The 17150-nt window shown below is 38.2% G+C and overlaps 1 protein-coding gene across 1 annotated transcript in view; it reads right to left on the bottom strand.

The window, feature by feature from the left end:
- The window catches only part of MYO3B (myosin IIIB), a 399378-nt gene that overhangs the window by 126700 nt on the left and 255528 nt on the right, over positions 1-17150 (bottom strand). Inside the window, exon 27 of the mRNA XM_073806955.1 lies at positions 430-541. Within this exon, the coding sequence (XP_073663056.1) occupies positions 430-541 (112 nt within the window). The remainder of the gene's footprint in view (positions 1-429; positions 542-17150) is intronic.

The raw sequence follows: 17150 nt of genomic DNA on the forward strand, positions 1-17150 counted from the left end.
CATGATGTTCCCCTGAATGAAAAGCTAGACATGATGAGACTACTAATCAGAGTGGGCAGGAAATATCACGAGTCTAGAAAAAACGCACAAAACTATAAAAGATACTCATTGTCATTCGTATAATTTGTGTATTTGCCTGCGGTGCTGGAATAAGCAGCACTGAAAAAGGGACATTTAAAAATGAGCTCAAAGATCTCATTCTAGAAATGCTAAATGGTTCTCACTACATGCAGAACAGGAGGCAAACTCTCCTCCTCTGGTCACTGAGGTCCTGGGACTCCTGACCCAAGACCGGCAAAAATCACTGTTAGCTTGGGGTCTTGTCTGCTAAGCTACACAATTTACAGAGCTATTCAAATCACTGATAAGAGACAAAGGTTCACAGCAGAGCAACTCCAGTGACAATCTAAACAACAAAGAAAGGACTACCTTTGTTTTTCCCAGCAGCCAGTGATCTAATCTGGACTTTTCCAAGATAGCGACACAGCTCTCTTTGCTAGCAAGAGGTGTTTGATGTGCTCTGAATGCCAAATAATAATACCTACAAAATAAAAGAGTGAAATAAAGCATTTTTAGTCACCATTTGATTCAGTATAGTAGAATTACTCTGGGCCCATTGACATATCTTGTTTTTTAATATCAAATATTTCTTGAGCATCAATAATAGTGTACTAGGTAGTGGAATATATACAATTCATGCTTATTGGCTCTTACCTACTTTCATATTTTCTGCTATGTGTATTTTCCTTTTAATATTGCTTTGTAATTCATATTTAATACATACTTGGCATATTTTGCATGCAAAATCAAAGTATCTAATCCTTTAAAAAACTGAAATTTAGACAGCTCTCCTAGTAAAAGTCATGATTTTAAATGTTAGTATTACTATTATAAAAATAATTTGTCATCTCATTGTATAAAATTTGACTCTGCTTTGAAAATCCCATCTGAAGCAATATGTAGATAGCAAAAATGATCATAGCCTAATACGACTAATTTTGTCTGTTAAGCTACATGTCTCTCTCAAGGTAAAAAGTTGGCGTGTTTTCTTGAGACAATCACCAAAACCACATTTGTCTTCCTAAATTACTCATTTTAATGAACTTCCATACTTCCAGATGAAAGAGTTTCTGGGTAGATTCAAAAAACACCACCAAAAGTGTTTTTCTCTCCTTTTCTTTCTTCTCCGTGTGTGTGTGTGTGTGTGTGTCTATGTCTATGCATATATATGTATATAATGTTGAATATATCCTTTAGAAAACTTTACCTTAGTTTTTCTTTTAAAAACTTTTAAGGATTTTTCCTCTGCTCTTTGCTGCCATCTATAATTAAATTCTACTGCTTAGAAGTTTAAAAATAAACTTAATTTCCTTGTCAGAGGATTTTCCTGTCATTCCTCAGAAAGGGTGATCTGTTATTTTAGAATTGCTTTAAAATATAGAGTTGTTTTTACTTTTTAAGAAAATCACCAAAACATAAAATATGTCCTTTCCTCCTGCCAAATATTCCCACGTCTTTCTGTTTATGGAAAAATAAACACACCCGATTAACACTTGAGCCATTTAAATTTATCTTAGTGCTACAAGACTGTTTCACAAGTTAGGACTGAATGCTGAATTTGCTGAAAACATTTGCATTGAGAGATCCTGGGAATGATTCCAAGGCTCTGGGTCTCTGTTTCCACCTTTGAGGAGGAGGCGCAGTGCTCTCTCAGAAGCCCTGAATGGTGGCCAGGACCACGCTAGGTCATTTGGCCAAGCCCAGGAACCTGCTCGCAGCAGTTGCCTTCTGGAGCTAAGCCGGAGGAGGGACAGCCAGGAGTCAGGCTTAGGTCTGGGCAGTTCGTGGCATCAGCACAATTCTTCAGCCTAGTTTCTTCAGTCTAGTTTCTCCAGGACTGTAGTTTCAGTCATGGCTTCTTGGATTTGGATTTGACCAAAGCAAAAAGATTGTGTCCTAGAGTGCATGGGGTTGGTGGGAATACATGGCAAATCTATAGAGGTGAATGCCTTGGGAAAGCTGAAGTATAGATAGCTTAAGATGTAAAAGTCAGTGGTAACACCAGGACTTCCTACTCTCTTTCCTTTAGGCCTGGCCATTTAGAACATGGGCTCCCTTGGCCCTAATCAGCCAGGCTTGCTCAGGATGACTGCTCAACACTACTGGTGATGAAGTACTTGGAGAGAATCTAACGAATGACCAGCACTGTGCAAGATATAAGAAGATTGCAAGATATGTTCTAGCTCTCCATTCAAGGATTTATACTTGTTTTTTGAGCAACCGTGGATGCTTCTTAGCAATTTCTAATTTCTAAATAAGCAGAATGTATCTGAACTAACATAAATACTAGAAATTAACTGATTTTTGACTCTTCAACCCAAATCTTTTAATTTATTATGGTGATAACATTCATATCTGGCTTAGTTCAGAAAGAGATGGATAACAGTTATTGCAAAGATGTGAAGGTTTCAAAAACTATTGAGGAAACATGTAAGTGATATCCTTACAGGAATCAGGTCAGAGAAAATACACTGTGTTTCCTCCACAGAGTAACGCTGTGTTCTAGCAGATACCATGGCGGGGGGTGTGGGTGGGGGAGGAATTTGGCTGAGCTTTTGTGTGCTTCGATATAAGGGCAAAATTGAACGGCACCAAGATAAAAGATCTGCCAGCAAGGGGACATCTTTTGGAGAAGATCCATTCCACCCCCTTCTTGACGCAGCTTGATGAGTTAAGCAAGCAGGAGATATGCAACAGCAAAATAATACATGTAAAGATTTGTCTTGAGGGTCTGGGCACTTGAGAGCATTGTAAAGACCAGTTCTGCTCTGAGCTGTCTCTGGTGGGTAGAATTCATCTCTCAGATTGGAGTTTGAGCCCTGAGTTAAGAATGAGAAAGTCTCTGTTTCTAACCGTAGGTAACTCACTTACCTCTCTGTACTTGAATTCTCATAGGTGGCAATGGGAACCAAATAAGTGGTTCTTAACTCTTTTTTTTTGATGTGGGAGCAAGACTCTGTGAAAACCTGGTAAAAGCTATACACATTCTTTCTTAGAAAGATGCTCTTGACACAACACATTGCATATAATGCCAAGGGGTCCACATAGCTCCTGTTGGCCCTCCAAGGACCTAAGAGCTCTTCTCTCCTCAGAACTCTATGGCAAGTGTTAAATTTCCCAAGGCCTCATCTTTTTCTTAAGAATTATTTTTTTAAGTTATTATTATTATTTTGGCCATGCTGTGGGGCTTGTGGGATCTTAGTTCCCCAACCAGGGATTGAACCCAGGCCCACTGCAGTGAAAGCACGGAGTCCTAACCACTGGACTGCCAGGGAATTCCCACATTATTGTTTATTAATAAAACACATTTCTGTTCTTGATCTGGTGGTAGATGTGGGTAGTGTGTTCATTTTGTAATCATTCATTGACTGGGTAAGGCCTCATCTTATTAAATCACATAAGCTATTAAAATAGTAAATATCCAGTTGAAAAATATCTCTATTCAAAATGTTATTTAATTTTCTGCCTAAAATGTCTTGTTGTATGGAATGCAGACTTTTCAAGGAAAAGTTTTAAAATACAACAGGTAAAGTGGTTTGTAAAGTGCTAGTAAAATCAACAAGCAACTAGAGACACATCCTTCTTCTCTTAAACGCTAGAATCATAAACTGGAAGGATCTGTATGATCCTAGGATATACTAGTTTTCTACTGCTACATAACAAATTTAATGGCCTAAAAAGTAGACATTTATCATCTCATAGTTTGTGAGGGTCAGGAATTTAGGAGCAGCTTATCTGGCAATTCTGGCTCAGGGTCTTTCATGAGATTACAGTCAAGATGTCGGCCAAGGGTGCAGTCATCTAAAGGCTTGACTAAGGCTGGAGGATCTATTTTCAAGATGGTGCAGCCACAAGGCTAAGGGTAGAAAGCCTTAGTTCCTTACTGGCTATTGTCAGGATGCCTCTCAGTTCCTTGGCACATGGGCCTCTCCAGAGGACTGTTTGAGTTATCTTCATAACATAGAACATGGCTCCCACCAGAACAAGGGATCCCAGAGAGAGAGCAAGAAGGAATTTGCAATGCCATTTATGACTGAGGCTTAGAAGTGATACATCATCACTTCTTCCATATTCTTCTATTCATTAGAAGCAAGTCACTAAGTCCAGACTGCATATAATGAGAGAGAATTTAAGTTCTACCTCTTAAAGGGAGGAGTATCAAGTGATATGTGGACATATCTTTAAACCACCACAAAGAATCTCTCTAGATCATCAAGTCTTACCAAAAAATGCACAATATAAAGATAAAATAAGTTAAAAGTAAAAGAAGAAGATATACCATGCTAACACCAGTCAAATTAAAACTGCACTGGCTATATTAATACCAAACAAAGTAGATTTCAGAGCAAAAATATATTACCAGGGATAAAGAAGTTTATTTCATAGTGATAAAGAGGTCAATTCATCAGAAGAACCTAAAAATTTGAAGCATTTTTGCACTTAAAAACAAAGCTTGAGAATATATGAACCTAAAAGTGTTAATACTGCAAAGAGAAATAAACAAATACACAATTACAGTCAGAGAATTCAATACACTCTTCCAATAATTGATAGAACAAGTAGGCAAAAAAAAAAAAAATCATCAAGGATATAGAAGGTATGAACAACCAACTTAGCCTAATGGACATTTATAGAAAATTCCAGCCAACAATACCAGAATACATATCCTTTTCAATTACATACGAAACATTTACCGCAATAGGCCATATTCTGGGCCATAAAACATAACTTAATAAATTAAAAATATTCAAGTCATGCAAAGTATGTTGTCTGACCAGAGTGGAACTGGATTAGAAATTAACAAGAAGGTATCTGGAAAATTGCCAAATATTTATGAACAGACTTCTAAATAAGCCATATAACAAAGAAGAAATCAAAAGAGAAATTGAATTTGATCCAATGAAAATGAAAACACAACCTGTCAAAATTTGTGAGAGATTGCTAACTAAAGTAGTACTTAGAAATGTATACCATGAAACACCTATAATAGAAAAAAAGAATGGTATCAAATACATGATCTCAACCTCCACCATAAATTGGGAAAAAAAGAGCAAATTAAACCCAAAGTAAGCAGAAGAGAGGAAATAATAAAGATCATAGTGAAAAATCATTGAAGTAGAAAAGAGACAATGAATGAAATTAAAACCTGTTCTTTGAGAAGGTTAATAAAATTGATAAGCCTCTAGCCATACAGATCAGGAAAAGGAAAGGGAAGGGAAGGGAAGGGAAGGGAGGGGAAAGGAAGGGAAGAAAAGAAAACAAAGGTATGAGATTAGTGATATTCTATAGATTCTATGGATATTAGAAGTATAAGGGAATATTACAAACAACTTTATGCCATGTTAACAAGCTAGAAGAGAAAAAGCGTATTATCTTAATAAATGAGGGAAAGGATTTGACAAAATCCAATATCCAATGCTATTTTTTAAAAAACAAAAATTTTCAATAGGCTCATACTAAAAGGGGATTTCCTCAACCTGAAAAAATAAACTATCTATGACGAACCTACAGCTAACACCATATTCAATGGTGGAAGACTGAATGCTATCCCCCTAAGCTTAGGAACAAGTCATGTAGGCGTACTATCACCACATCTATTCAACACTGAAGAGGTTCTAGCCAGCGAAAACAAGAAATAAAAAGCATCTATATAAGAATGGAATAAGTAGAATTGTCTTAATTTGAAGACGACACAATTTTCTGTGTAGAAAAGCCAATGAAATCTACAAAACAAAAAATATCCCTACCAGAACTAATAAGTGAATTTAGTAATATTATAGGTTAAAGATCAATATACAAAAATTACTGTATTTCTATATACTAGCAACAAACAATTGAAAATTGAAATTGAAAAAACAATATCATTTATAACATTTAAAAATGTAAAATACATAGGGATAAATCTGACAATAAATACACAAGACCTGTGCACTGAAAATTATAAAACATTGGTTAAGAAAAATGAAAGAAGACCTAAATAGATGGAGAGAGATACTACGTTTCTGGGTCAGAAGAATTAACATTGTTAATATCTGAGTAAAGCAGGTTACCCTCCATAATGCAGTGAGCCTCAACCAAGCAGCTGAAAGCCTTAAGAGAAAAGTCTACGGTCCCTGAAAAGAAAGGAATTTTACCACCACACTGCCTTTGGACACAAGACTACAACATCAACTCCTGCTGGAATTTCCAGTCTCACAGCCTTCCCTGCAGATTTCTGACTTGCCAGCCTCCACAATCACATGAGCCAATTCCTTAAAATAAATCAATTTCTCTGAGAGCGAGAGAGAGCGAAAGAGAGAGAGAGAGAGAGAGAGAGAGAGAGAGAGATCTACATCTATACTTATATCTGTACATATAAATACATACACACACACATCTTATTGGTCCATTTCTCTGGAGAACTCTAATACAGTTCCAGTTCCCCTTTGCTGTTATTTAAGCACAGGGTAAAGACAGAGCCAACCCTGGTGATAAACTTCTTACAATGTCACTAATGGTAGAGGCAAGTCTTGTGCAAAACCATGAGTTGGTAGAAGGTTATTTTTTGATAACTTCCTTTCCTCTCTCTCACTTCTCCCTTTGTCACTGAACTTCCCAAGTTTCCCACAGATGTTGGGTTTGTGTACTGTACACTGGGGGTCCAGGACATCTAAATCCAGCTGTTCCTCCTCATGTTTTCACAAACAGATCTTCCCTGTCCTATGTCAAAACTCTCTGTGCCTGGGCATTGTTGCAGGGCCATCTGTGCAGGGGATTAGCTGGCTCATCTAATAAACATTTGGATCCTGAAGGGAATTTAGAGTCATCAATAAAAATTCTTACTTTGTTTAGAGGAGAAAGCCTGAGAGAAAGCCAGAGAGCCAGAGCAACTGGCTCAAGGTCACAAACTTAGTAAGAAGAGCTGAGACTTCCCCAGGTCTTCTAATCCCAAATTCAGGCCTCTTTACACTCATCAAACCTACGTCTACTCTTAGCTCTTAGTGTATACACCTGATGTACTGTATATACTGGGTAGTATCTTTGACTAACAGGTACCTTTGATCCTCCAGCAATTTCCAGCTAACTGGAGTGTCTACAGTGATCTGGAATATTGGGCTTTTGACTTAGGAGAAGTGTTGATTTCCTACATCTGAACGTCAGCTGTCAGGCCCTCCTTGACACATGTATGAGAGATCCAAACAATACTCTACTTGCAATAGTGTATCAGAAGGTGTTGGTGTTTCAATGGAAAACAACAGACATTGTCTTTAGCGTACCCTCCAGGGTTATCAGATTCTAGCCCCATTCATCTTCTTTGAGCTATTTTGCAACTCTTTCTAAATTGTAGGTAACTGATAGATACATAAATTCTGTCCTTTCTGGTGATGATTTTAATTGACTTCCTCTCCACTGTGGAAAAATCAGTTTTGTCTCTATTCACAATTCATCTCAATATTCCTTTACTTCATATAAGCCTCTGCTAGTTTGACTTTTCCTTTGAACCAATTATTACATCTGCTTGGTTCCCTCATGTCATGTGAATAAAATAAATTCCTTAAACACATTCATCTTTACATCTGTATGTAAGTCATGATTTTACCTTCTTCTGGAAATTATCTTTAAACAAGAGAAAGAAAGAAATTGAAAAATTCAGGCTATGGAGGTTTGACCCAAAGGAGCACAAACACATGGGCAGGTGGAAGCAGGAAGTCCTCGCACTTAGGTAGACCCGGTGCTACCAAGCAGTCTAAAAGTCTAGTGTGCTCAGAAATACTGTCACTCTTCTACTTATAACCTTTGAAGTGGAAATATTGGTTAGTGTAATATGTTCATGTCAGAGTTTACCAAAAAGTCAAGCTGTTTTCCAAAGTGATCACACCAATTTATAGCCTCACCAGTGGAGTATGAGAGTCCTGCTTCCCTCTATCCATGGCAACCCTAGGAATTGTCAGACACACCGATTATGGCCAAAATAGGTGTAAAATGGTATTTAATTGTGGTTTTAATTTGCATTTCCTTAATTAGATGTGGCTGAACTTCCCTTTTGTTTTCAGCAAAGTCTTCTGACAATGACGTCCTCCGACAATGGACAAATATATAGTACAATGAAGTTAATTCCTCTATTTTTTCCTAATGATTACCCATACTCCTGGAAGGGAAAAGGAAAAGAAGAGAGAGAGAACTAAGAGGTATTTATTTTAGGTAAAAATTGTATTAGCATTGGAGATGGCTTACATTTTTGTAATGCCTGACATTTTAAATTTGTGCCTCTTATCTTAGTTATTCTCCTCCTGCATTTTTATGTTGTTTGGGAAGGATCTGCCTCCTTTAAAGATGTTTTTGAAATCCCAACCTATAATGAATAAGCTCTGCTTTGATTCATCCCTCCAGTTTGAATTTTGCACTCAAACACATGCAAAACATCTATACCTCTAAATGGAGATGTGCACGGACCTAAGTCAATAGTGAGACTTTTAAAAAAAAGTTAATTATACATTTTTATTTTCCTTTTTTTTTAAAAAAAAAAAAACAACCTTAAGCAAATAACTTCCTTTAGGATGGATCATTCATTCTGTACAGTTTTAGGGCTCTGATATAACCATGCTGTTCCCATTCATCACTTTCTAAATTAAATTGACTTTTCATTCCCACTCTGCTCATTTGTTTATTAAATAAAACTTCATTTAGGACCTATTAATGTGCCAGATACTGATGGAAGTGCTGGAATGACATGAGTGAGCAAGGCAGACAATTTCCCCACCCTCATAAAGCTTACATTCTAGTGGGGGAGACAAATGCTAAACAAGTACATAAAGGACATCATGTTGAGTAGGGACAAGTGCTATGAAGAATAACAAATCAGGGTAGAGGGGGTTAATGAGTATATTTGGGGGTGTATTTTGGCAGGCAGCCTTTAGCAGCTGGGATGGTGAGGGAACTCAAGCCACATTATCTGAGAACTGGTGAAGACATTGAGGGCATTGAACTTAAGAGACAAAAATTCTTAACAGGGTCTTGTACGGGAGGGGAAAGTTTTCTTTGACTCTCTTAGGGTCCTTCCCTGTCTGGGTCTGAGAATTAGACTTTCACAGACAGATCTACAGAAGAAAAGCACAGCACACAAATTTATTCAATATAAGTTTTATGTGACACAGGAGCCTTCATAAGGAAATGAAGACCCAAAGAAATGATTAAACTTGAGTGTTTTTATACTAGGTGTGATGAAGGGTAGAGAGCTGTGGAAATGTGAGATAAACAAGGAGTTTGAGCTAAGTATAGTAAACTGGGGGAAACTGAACAAGGCCTGTTTGTTCAGATTCCTCTCTGTGTCCCTTTGTCTTCAGAGATAAGGATGCTCCTTTCCTCTAGGTGTACGGAGGGCACCATTCACGAGACAGTTTTTTTTTTTTACAGGTACTCAAATATGTCTCAAATTTTAATAAGATCCTCCATACATACATTTACTTACTACTGAAAATTGAAATAGCACATCAAAAATTTTTATTACAATTCAAATTTTTGAAAACCAGAAAATTTAGTTAATACACCTTGCTCTAATTATGCTCTAGACAAACTACCCAATGTTTTCTTTACATTCCTTCCACACAAGTTAATTTGTTTCAAATTCTTGATATTGGATTTCATCTTACTGACTTCAGGCTGCTAAAACAGGCAATACTTGAGACCTATTAGTGCTTCTTTGTCTCAAATCAAGAAGTGGAACTAAAGTATATTCAAGTTATTCAAATGCAAACTATCAATATATAGATTCCTTATAAGTTACCTGGATCAAGATAGAAAAGAGATGCAAGAAAAAAACACATCACAGAACTTATAGGTTATCAAAATATTGGTGCACAGTCTCTCCTAGAGTAGCTTTCCCAAGCTGCTTCATAATGATCCTAAAATTATTAGCAAGAAAAAAACAGTACACGAATAAAATTTATGGCTCAATCAACTCTGTGTCATAATTATTCTCCGTGATAGTATCCTCAGAAGGATCTCTATGATACACGCAATAATGACAGCTACATCTAAATCTTTCCATGTTTGACTAAGTCTCAACTTCCTTCTGCCAAGGTTCTCTTTGAGTCAGAGGAAATTGGTTGCCCTAGTGGTATTTAATAACTTGAATCATCCTTTCTATCCCTTCTTCCCAAGCAGCTAACAATGTCCTCACTCCTCTCCTCCTATAGAGTATGCCTTCACCAAGTCCCTGTTGAGGTGGATATTCTGGTAGAAGGGAAGGGAATTTGGTACTAGGGTTGAGAGTCAAGTTACGAAGGTTCTTTATTAACACTTCAGAGACAGGTTGAGAGGCAGCTGGAACTTCCTGGGAATTTTCTTCGATGGACATCTGAGGAGACTCCAGGGTTCAGGTTGGGTTAAAGTCTGATGAGTCCATTGGAAGTCTAGTCACAGCTTGAAGTTCCTTTGGGTTCCAGGGGAAGGTGATGCTTAAGACTCTCAAACTGCTACAAAGTAACAAGGAAGAACTATAGATCCGGGAAAGAGTGGGAAAAATCCAAACTCCGACTAACTGTGGTGAGAGAAAAATCTCACACAGGACAGTTTTATGGCCTGCTTCATGGAAGGTCAGAAAGTCCTTCCTACACACGTCATTTCTCAAATTCCTTCAGTTTGAAATATTCAATATGCCAAGGTGTCATATTTTGGGGTAGAATGTCCTGAACATAGTTAGTCTCTTAAACTGTCATGTGCAGACCACTTGCATCAGATCCACCTGGAGATTTCATAAAAGATGTGGATTCCTGGGTCACACTCCAGATACAGAATCAGAATCTCTGTGGTCAGGGCTCAAGAATCTATATTTTAACAAGCTCGTATGGTGATTTTGATGCACTGTAGAGTTTGAGAACCACTGACTGAGGGGAACATAATAGCTGACTGCCATCAAGTGGAGAAGGGAGCTGATTTGTTGTCTGAAGCCCAGAGGGTAGAACTGGGATGAATGTATAGGAGTTTCTGAAGGTTGGTTTTGGTCAAGGTTAGGAAGGACTTGGCTGTGATCAAACATCTGAAACATGGAATGAGCTGCCTCAGGAGCCAGAGAGTAAATTCTTAGACTCAGAGCTGTTCAGTAGGAATCAGACTGACAAGGTCAAGCATGTTGCCAAAGAAATTCTAGTTTTAGCTAGGTAGTTGAATTGGATGACCCTTTAAGATTCCTTCCAACAAAGATGCCATGCTGACATGTCCCTTGGCCTAAATAATTACTTCTGTGATTTTAAAACTGATGTTTATCATTAACCCAGTTATTATTAACCCAATACTGTTACTGTCACAAATCTTGGGTGATTGTTATTACATTTGGGTAAGTTGGAAGTCTCCTACAGCAGCATCACCTGGAAACTTGCACAGACACCTCCCTGCTGAATCAGAGACTCTGAGGGCAGGGCTCAGCAATCTGTGTTTGAACAGATTAGCCCCCCAGGATAGTCTCATGTGTGAGAAAGTTGAAAAACCACTGTCTTAGACAAACGGAATCCCGCAGAAGTGAAGTGACTTGTCTACAGTGATCCAGTCTATCTCAGGAAAGAAACTGGCTCCCATGTCTCTCTGTCATCCTTTTTCTTTGTTAGGTCCAAATGACTTTCTGGAGCACATCATTTTTCCTTGGAAAGGGCAACTGTTCAAAATCTACCCTCAAGAAATTCTCACACATGTTTAATATTTAGGATTGTTTATTGAGCCTTGCCGGCAAACAATTGGACACAATGTCAATATCCACCAGGAGAGGGATGGCTAAATAAATATCACAGGTTTCAATGAGGGAGTTAAAAGGAATCTGTTACAGCTATGGAACAACATGGATTTATCTCTAACACATATTGTTAAATAGGAAAGCAAGCTGCCAAATGGTATAAAATGTGTGATTCAAGCTGAAAATTTAGGGGGTTTTCCCTTTCACAATCTCTCTCTCTCTCTCTCTCTCTCTCCCCCCGTGTGTGTGTGTGTCTGTATTCTGAAAGGATAAAACTACCCCAAAAATAATAGTGGATACTCTAGAGAGGGGCCATGATGGGGATGCTGGGAAATGGAATTAGGGATGCAGAAAGAAAGACTTTAGCCTAACATATAATATTTTAAAATTTTAGAGGATATGGTATTCATACATTATTTTTGCAATTTGAAAATTAATTTCAAACATTAAGTAAAAATTGTTATGGTTTAATTACGATGGGCCCAAATCCTGGTCAAAGAATCCCGTATACTAGTTTGATTAATATCTCCTGCATCAAAGTAGAAATATCTCCAATCATGTGAAGAGTAGCAATCCTTTCCCTATTTTAAAATATCCCTTGAGGGACCCTATATCTGTATCAGTGACCACCCAGATTGTCTACTCAGACACCTGAAATACAGGACAATTATCTGAACAATTAAATCCATATAAATAATTTTCTCTTATGTAGATAATGGAGGGAACTGAGCTATTTTGCCTTGGATAATTTGATAATTACCACCAATTGCCCATTTCCCTTCAGTGTGTATAAAAATCCAGATTTAGTTTATTAACTTCTTTCTCATATTTACCATAGGGCCTTTTATTTTAATTTTTTTTTCCCTTCATGTTTGGCCTTTAATAAAGACAGAACAGCTGGCCACCATCTGCTACCAAAAAAAAAAAAAAGTCATTATATCCGTTATATCCTTAAGAAGACTCTTCAAATTTGGACCTTCGGATAAAAAGTCACGTTGATCTATGCTATTAGATTGTGGAAGTCCTGAGACTGTAAATTCTAATTCCGTAGCGCTCACTACAGCACTTGGCACACACAATAGGTGCTTAATAAATGTTTCTGATGCTGTTGCTGCCTCCTCATATGCTCTAAATGGGAGACTTTCTAAAGAAGAAAAACAGAATTAGAGATTTGAGGCTGAGTTTATTCACAAATTAATTTGTAATAGAAAGTTAAGCTTTAAACTGATCATTCTATTTCACAACTAGTAAAATTATGAATGTATTTTCTTCTGCCTGAATTCTACAGATTGATTTTGCAATGACTATTTGGATGTGTTCAACTGTGTCATTTATGTATTTTGAGGATGGGCTATGAAATCAGATTGACTCTCATTTCACATCCTGACTGTACCACAGACTACCTGTGTGACTTTAACCAGTTTCCTCATTTGTAAAAGTGGAATAATTTTATCTATTTGGGGGTCTAGTACCAGTAGTAAGTGAGATGTATATGTAAAGCACTAACATGAAGCCTGCCTTAAGCAGATGGTCAATAAATGCTCCTCTCTCCTTTCTTCTCTTCCTTTCTTTGACAAAAATTTATTTTTCTCTTCCCCAACCCAAACGTCTATGAAAAAACAGCTAGCAATTTTTCCTCTGAGTCATCCCTAAACCATGGTTTTCAGGGTTGGGCAGATATGCACTGTAAAGTGAATAGAACATGCTAGAACAGGAATGACTATGGGGTCAACCGTGGGTCAGCTGATGGACTGGGCAGCGGTTTCTTAGAGCACCATATTGGAGGGAATTCCAGAGCCCCATCTGGGCTCTGGAGGAAATGTGCCTTGACTGAGGAGCCAGGTCTGCAGCTGGGGCTGGAGAGCAAAGTGGCGCCCATCTGCCATCTCTGTGCCAGGAGGTTTCCTCGCATACTCCTGCTCTTCCACCTTTTCTCTTCTTTGTCCGTGATCTTCTTCATTCTGTCTTCCTTCTGTTGCTTCATTGTTATTATCCAACATAAGCTAGTCCCACTGAAATTTGTTTAAGGAATCTCCAAGCAGGGACATCGTTTTACATCTACTGATTTTCATAGAATAAGCCAGGCAGCCAGTTCAAAAGTCCAGGGTGGCAGTCTTCTCAACTGCACTGATACTGTCTAACATCTTCATAGCATCTTTCTTCTTGTTTTCCTTTATTATTTCTTCACATACTGTTTCCATAGCATGGCCACTGTTCCCTGTGTTTCTTTACTACATGGATTCCTCCCTATAACTGAATTAGCTCATGAGGCTGCCCAGAGAGCAGACATTAAGGAAATTGGGAAAGACAGCCTGGGCTTATTACTGCTGCTACTCAGTATCTTTGGAGAGTAGTGTGATTGATATTACCTCTTGTATCCACTTTTCAAATCACCACTATAGATTTCAGTCTCAATTTGCAGAGCTATCAGCTACAAAAATGATTTTTCTGATACTTGAATAGATAAGAAACAGCTGTCAGCAGTTTGGGCTCTGTGAGAAAGGGAGGGTCTTCAAAGAATAAGTTTTGGGATTGTGAATCATCTATAGGCAAGTTGGGAGGGATCTTCAGGCCAGGCCAGGCCAAGTTGAACCCATACTGCACCCTAAGAATGGAGAGAGGTGGTCACAGAAATTCTCTTCAGTCCATAGTAAACTGGAGAGTTACTGATACTGTCACCTCCTTAGAGATGGGACCTTGGCAAAGCTACATCATCCCTCTGGCCTCAGTCTTCTCATCTGTGAAATGGGAAAGTTGGACCAGGCCATCTCTTAGAGTTTTTCAATGATATCTTAAAAGGTAGTTTTAGAATGTTTTTTGTTTACTGCACTAACCAAAGTTATAACAAGAGTTAAGGGAGAAAAGAAGTCATCTAAGGTCTCACCTATATAAAAGGCATCAATGCACACACAGCTGGGGAGCGGTGAGCAACTCATTCTCTCAAAACAACAACAACAAAAGGGTGGGAATGACAGTATACAAGAACAGCAGTTGTTAGAGATTCCTCCCAGAGAATGCCACCACTCAATTGCTGCCCCTAGAAGCTAAATGCAGAGACTGTTCACATAAGCATGCAATATATTTTACTCACGATGCTGAAGCTGTCCATTATCCTCCCTAAGTATTATCTCTTACATATCTCTCGCAACCTCGTAAATCAATTTGCAGGGAACTGAGGATTCTGTTCACTTAGCTGCAGATATAGTAACTTATTTAAATAGCACATTAAGATCTATTTTATGTCAGGCTCTCATCTGTGTGGTTATAGGTGAAAAGAAAAAACCCCAGGGATGTCCTGGGAGAGATAAGGCATGGCATCGCCATCTGAGCTGCTGGAGGATTTGTGTTTTCCTAATCACTGCTCACTACTCAGAGAAGAAAGTAGCAGCTTTATTTTTTGAAAATTGAAATTTGGATTTCAGTCATTCTTGAGATATCTGGATTCTTCTGTGATGCTGATTTTTCTCTCAACTCCTGTTCTGTGAGCCAGTACTAACCCTGGGACTCTGTAAGAGAATATCAGGGACCCTGTCCTTATAGATAAAGTTTTCACAGTGATAACTGATGACATTCAGTTCACTCTGCAAGAGCTAAAAGAATTTGTTGCAGGCTTAAAACTGCAAAAACATCTTTCCATGGCAATGGGATTAAAGGGTCCTCAATATCTTGCCTGCTTCCACTCAGGCACTTCTGCACTTTTAAATTCTTAAACTACAATCCTGAGGAAGAAGCTGGTAGCAAGGAGTAAGAAATGAGCGGGTTAAAAAAAAAAAAAAAAGAAAAGAAATGAGCGGGTTGTAAGGAACTGAAAGTATTTATTCAAGTTCATTCAGCCCCTTAGTCGTTCAGGTCACTCCTTCATTCAATTAATAAACATTAGATTTCTTTTCTGTGACAAGCATAATTAGTGCCTCTCCCATTACCATTCCCACTTCTTCCTAGCTAACTGAACACCAGTTTTTCTTTGGGTCACAATGCACCCAGCCCCAGACCCGTTCCCCACTTTCTAAACCCCTCTTTGTAGCTAGGAATGGTCATGTGACTCAGTCCAGGCCAATGAGAGGTTATGTGAAATGGTTTCCAGGAAAATGTTTTCTTTCCTAATAAAAGCTGGGCAAATGTGGCTGACTTAGCTATTCATCCTACCCCTTCCCTTTCTTCCTGCCTTGAATGCAGACATAATGCCTGGAGAGGTAGCAGCTACATTGTAACCACGAGACTATAAGCTAACCCATACACACTAAAGCTGGTAAAAAGAAATTAACGGAGGTCAGAAGATACACAGGCCCCTGATAACATCATTGAACAGCTAATATAACATTAAAAATAGCTTACCTCTCAATTTCTTTTTGTGAGAAACAAACAAACAAACAAATCTGTTTGGCAATGGTTCTCAGTTTGGGCAATTTTGCTCCCCAGGGGACATTTGCCAATATCTGGAGACAATATTTATTGTCACAATTTAGGGTGGGGGGGTGTTGCTATTCGCATCTTAAAAGGTAGAAGCTAGGGATGCTGCTGTACATCTTATAAGGCACAGGGATAGCCTTCCACAACAAAGAAGTACCTGGTCCAAAACGTCAGCAGTGCTGAGACTGAGAAACTCTGGGTTAAGCCACTAAAAATACTTATTGTTTGTTATTCATAGTCAAATGCATTCCTAATTGATAGATTCCCTCATTTGAGAAATACTAAACATACACCATGGGCTAGACACTGTACCATACAAGATGCTAGAGATACAAAAATAAGTAAGAAGTCAACGGTCAAAGTCCAAATATGAAAGACTTGAAAACAAAGGTCGACTTCGAAAATGTCTGGATGTCTAGAGTTGCTCCAGACAATCCACTGGCAAAAGCATGTGGATCTCAAAGGATTGCTCTAGAATCCAAGAAAGTCAACTGGTCAACTCTGGAGATGTCCTCAGTGAGGAGTTTTATGGGTCTTCTCTCTTAGAGTATAAATTGAGATAGAAAGAAGGCTTTGTTAAGGGAGTATTAAATCATGGCAAGAATTCTGCAGTATGAAAGGGAAGAAGCAGCCTTCTTGAGCAAAGTAATTACTGAAGACTATTCTTAGAGTACAAATAGAGGCCAGGTGAGAGACCCTGACAAAGAAAAGTGACATCCAACACAGTCCTAGAGAGGACAAGGCTATTATGACCCATACTGATAAAGAGAAAAGTGTCAAAAATGCAAGAAGATGAACTCAAACTGGGCCAGAATAGATCATAAGTTTTTTCTAATCCCTTGGTGAAGTAGAGCTGGAAACTGTTTTCAGAAACCTGCTGTATAGTAGAGCGGTGGTTCAAAAGACAAAGATCCCAAAAAACAAAAAGCCAACTATGCTTAGGTTAACTTAGTAAACTGTATATAGTTCTCATTCC

Source organism: Tursiops truncatus, chromosome 7 (genome assembly GCF_011762595.2).
Source record: "Tursiops truncatus isolate mTurTru1 chromosome 7, mTurTru1.mat.Y, whole genome shotgun sequence".
NCBI lineage: Eukaryota > Metazoa > Chordata > Mammalia > Artiodactyla > Delphinidae > Tursiops > Tursiops truncatus.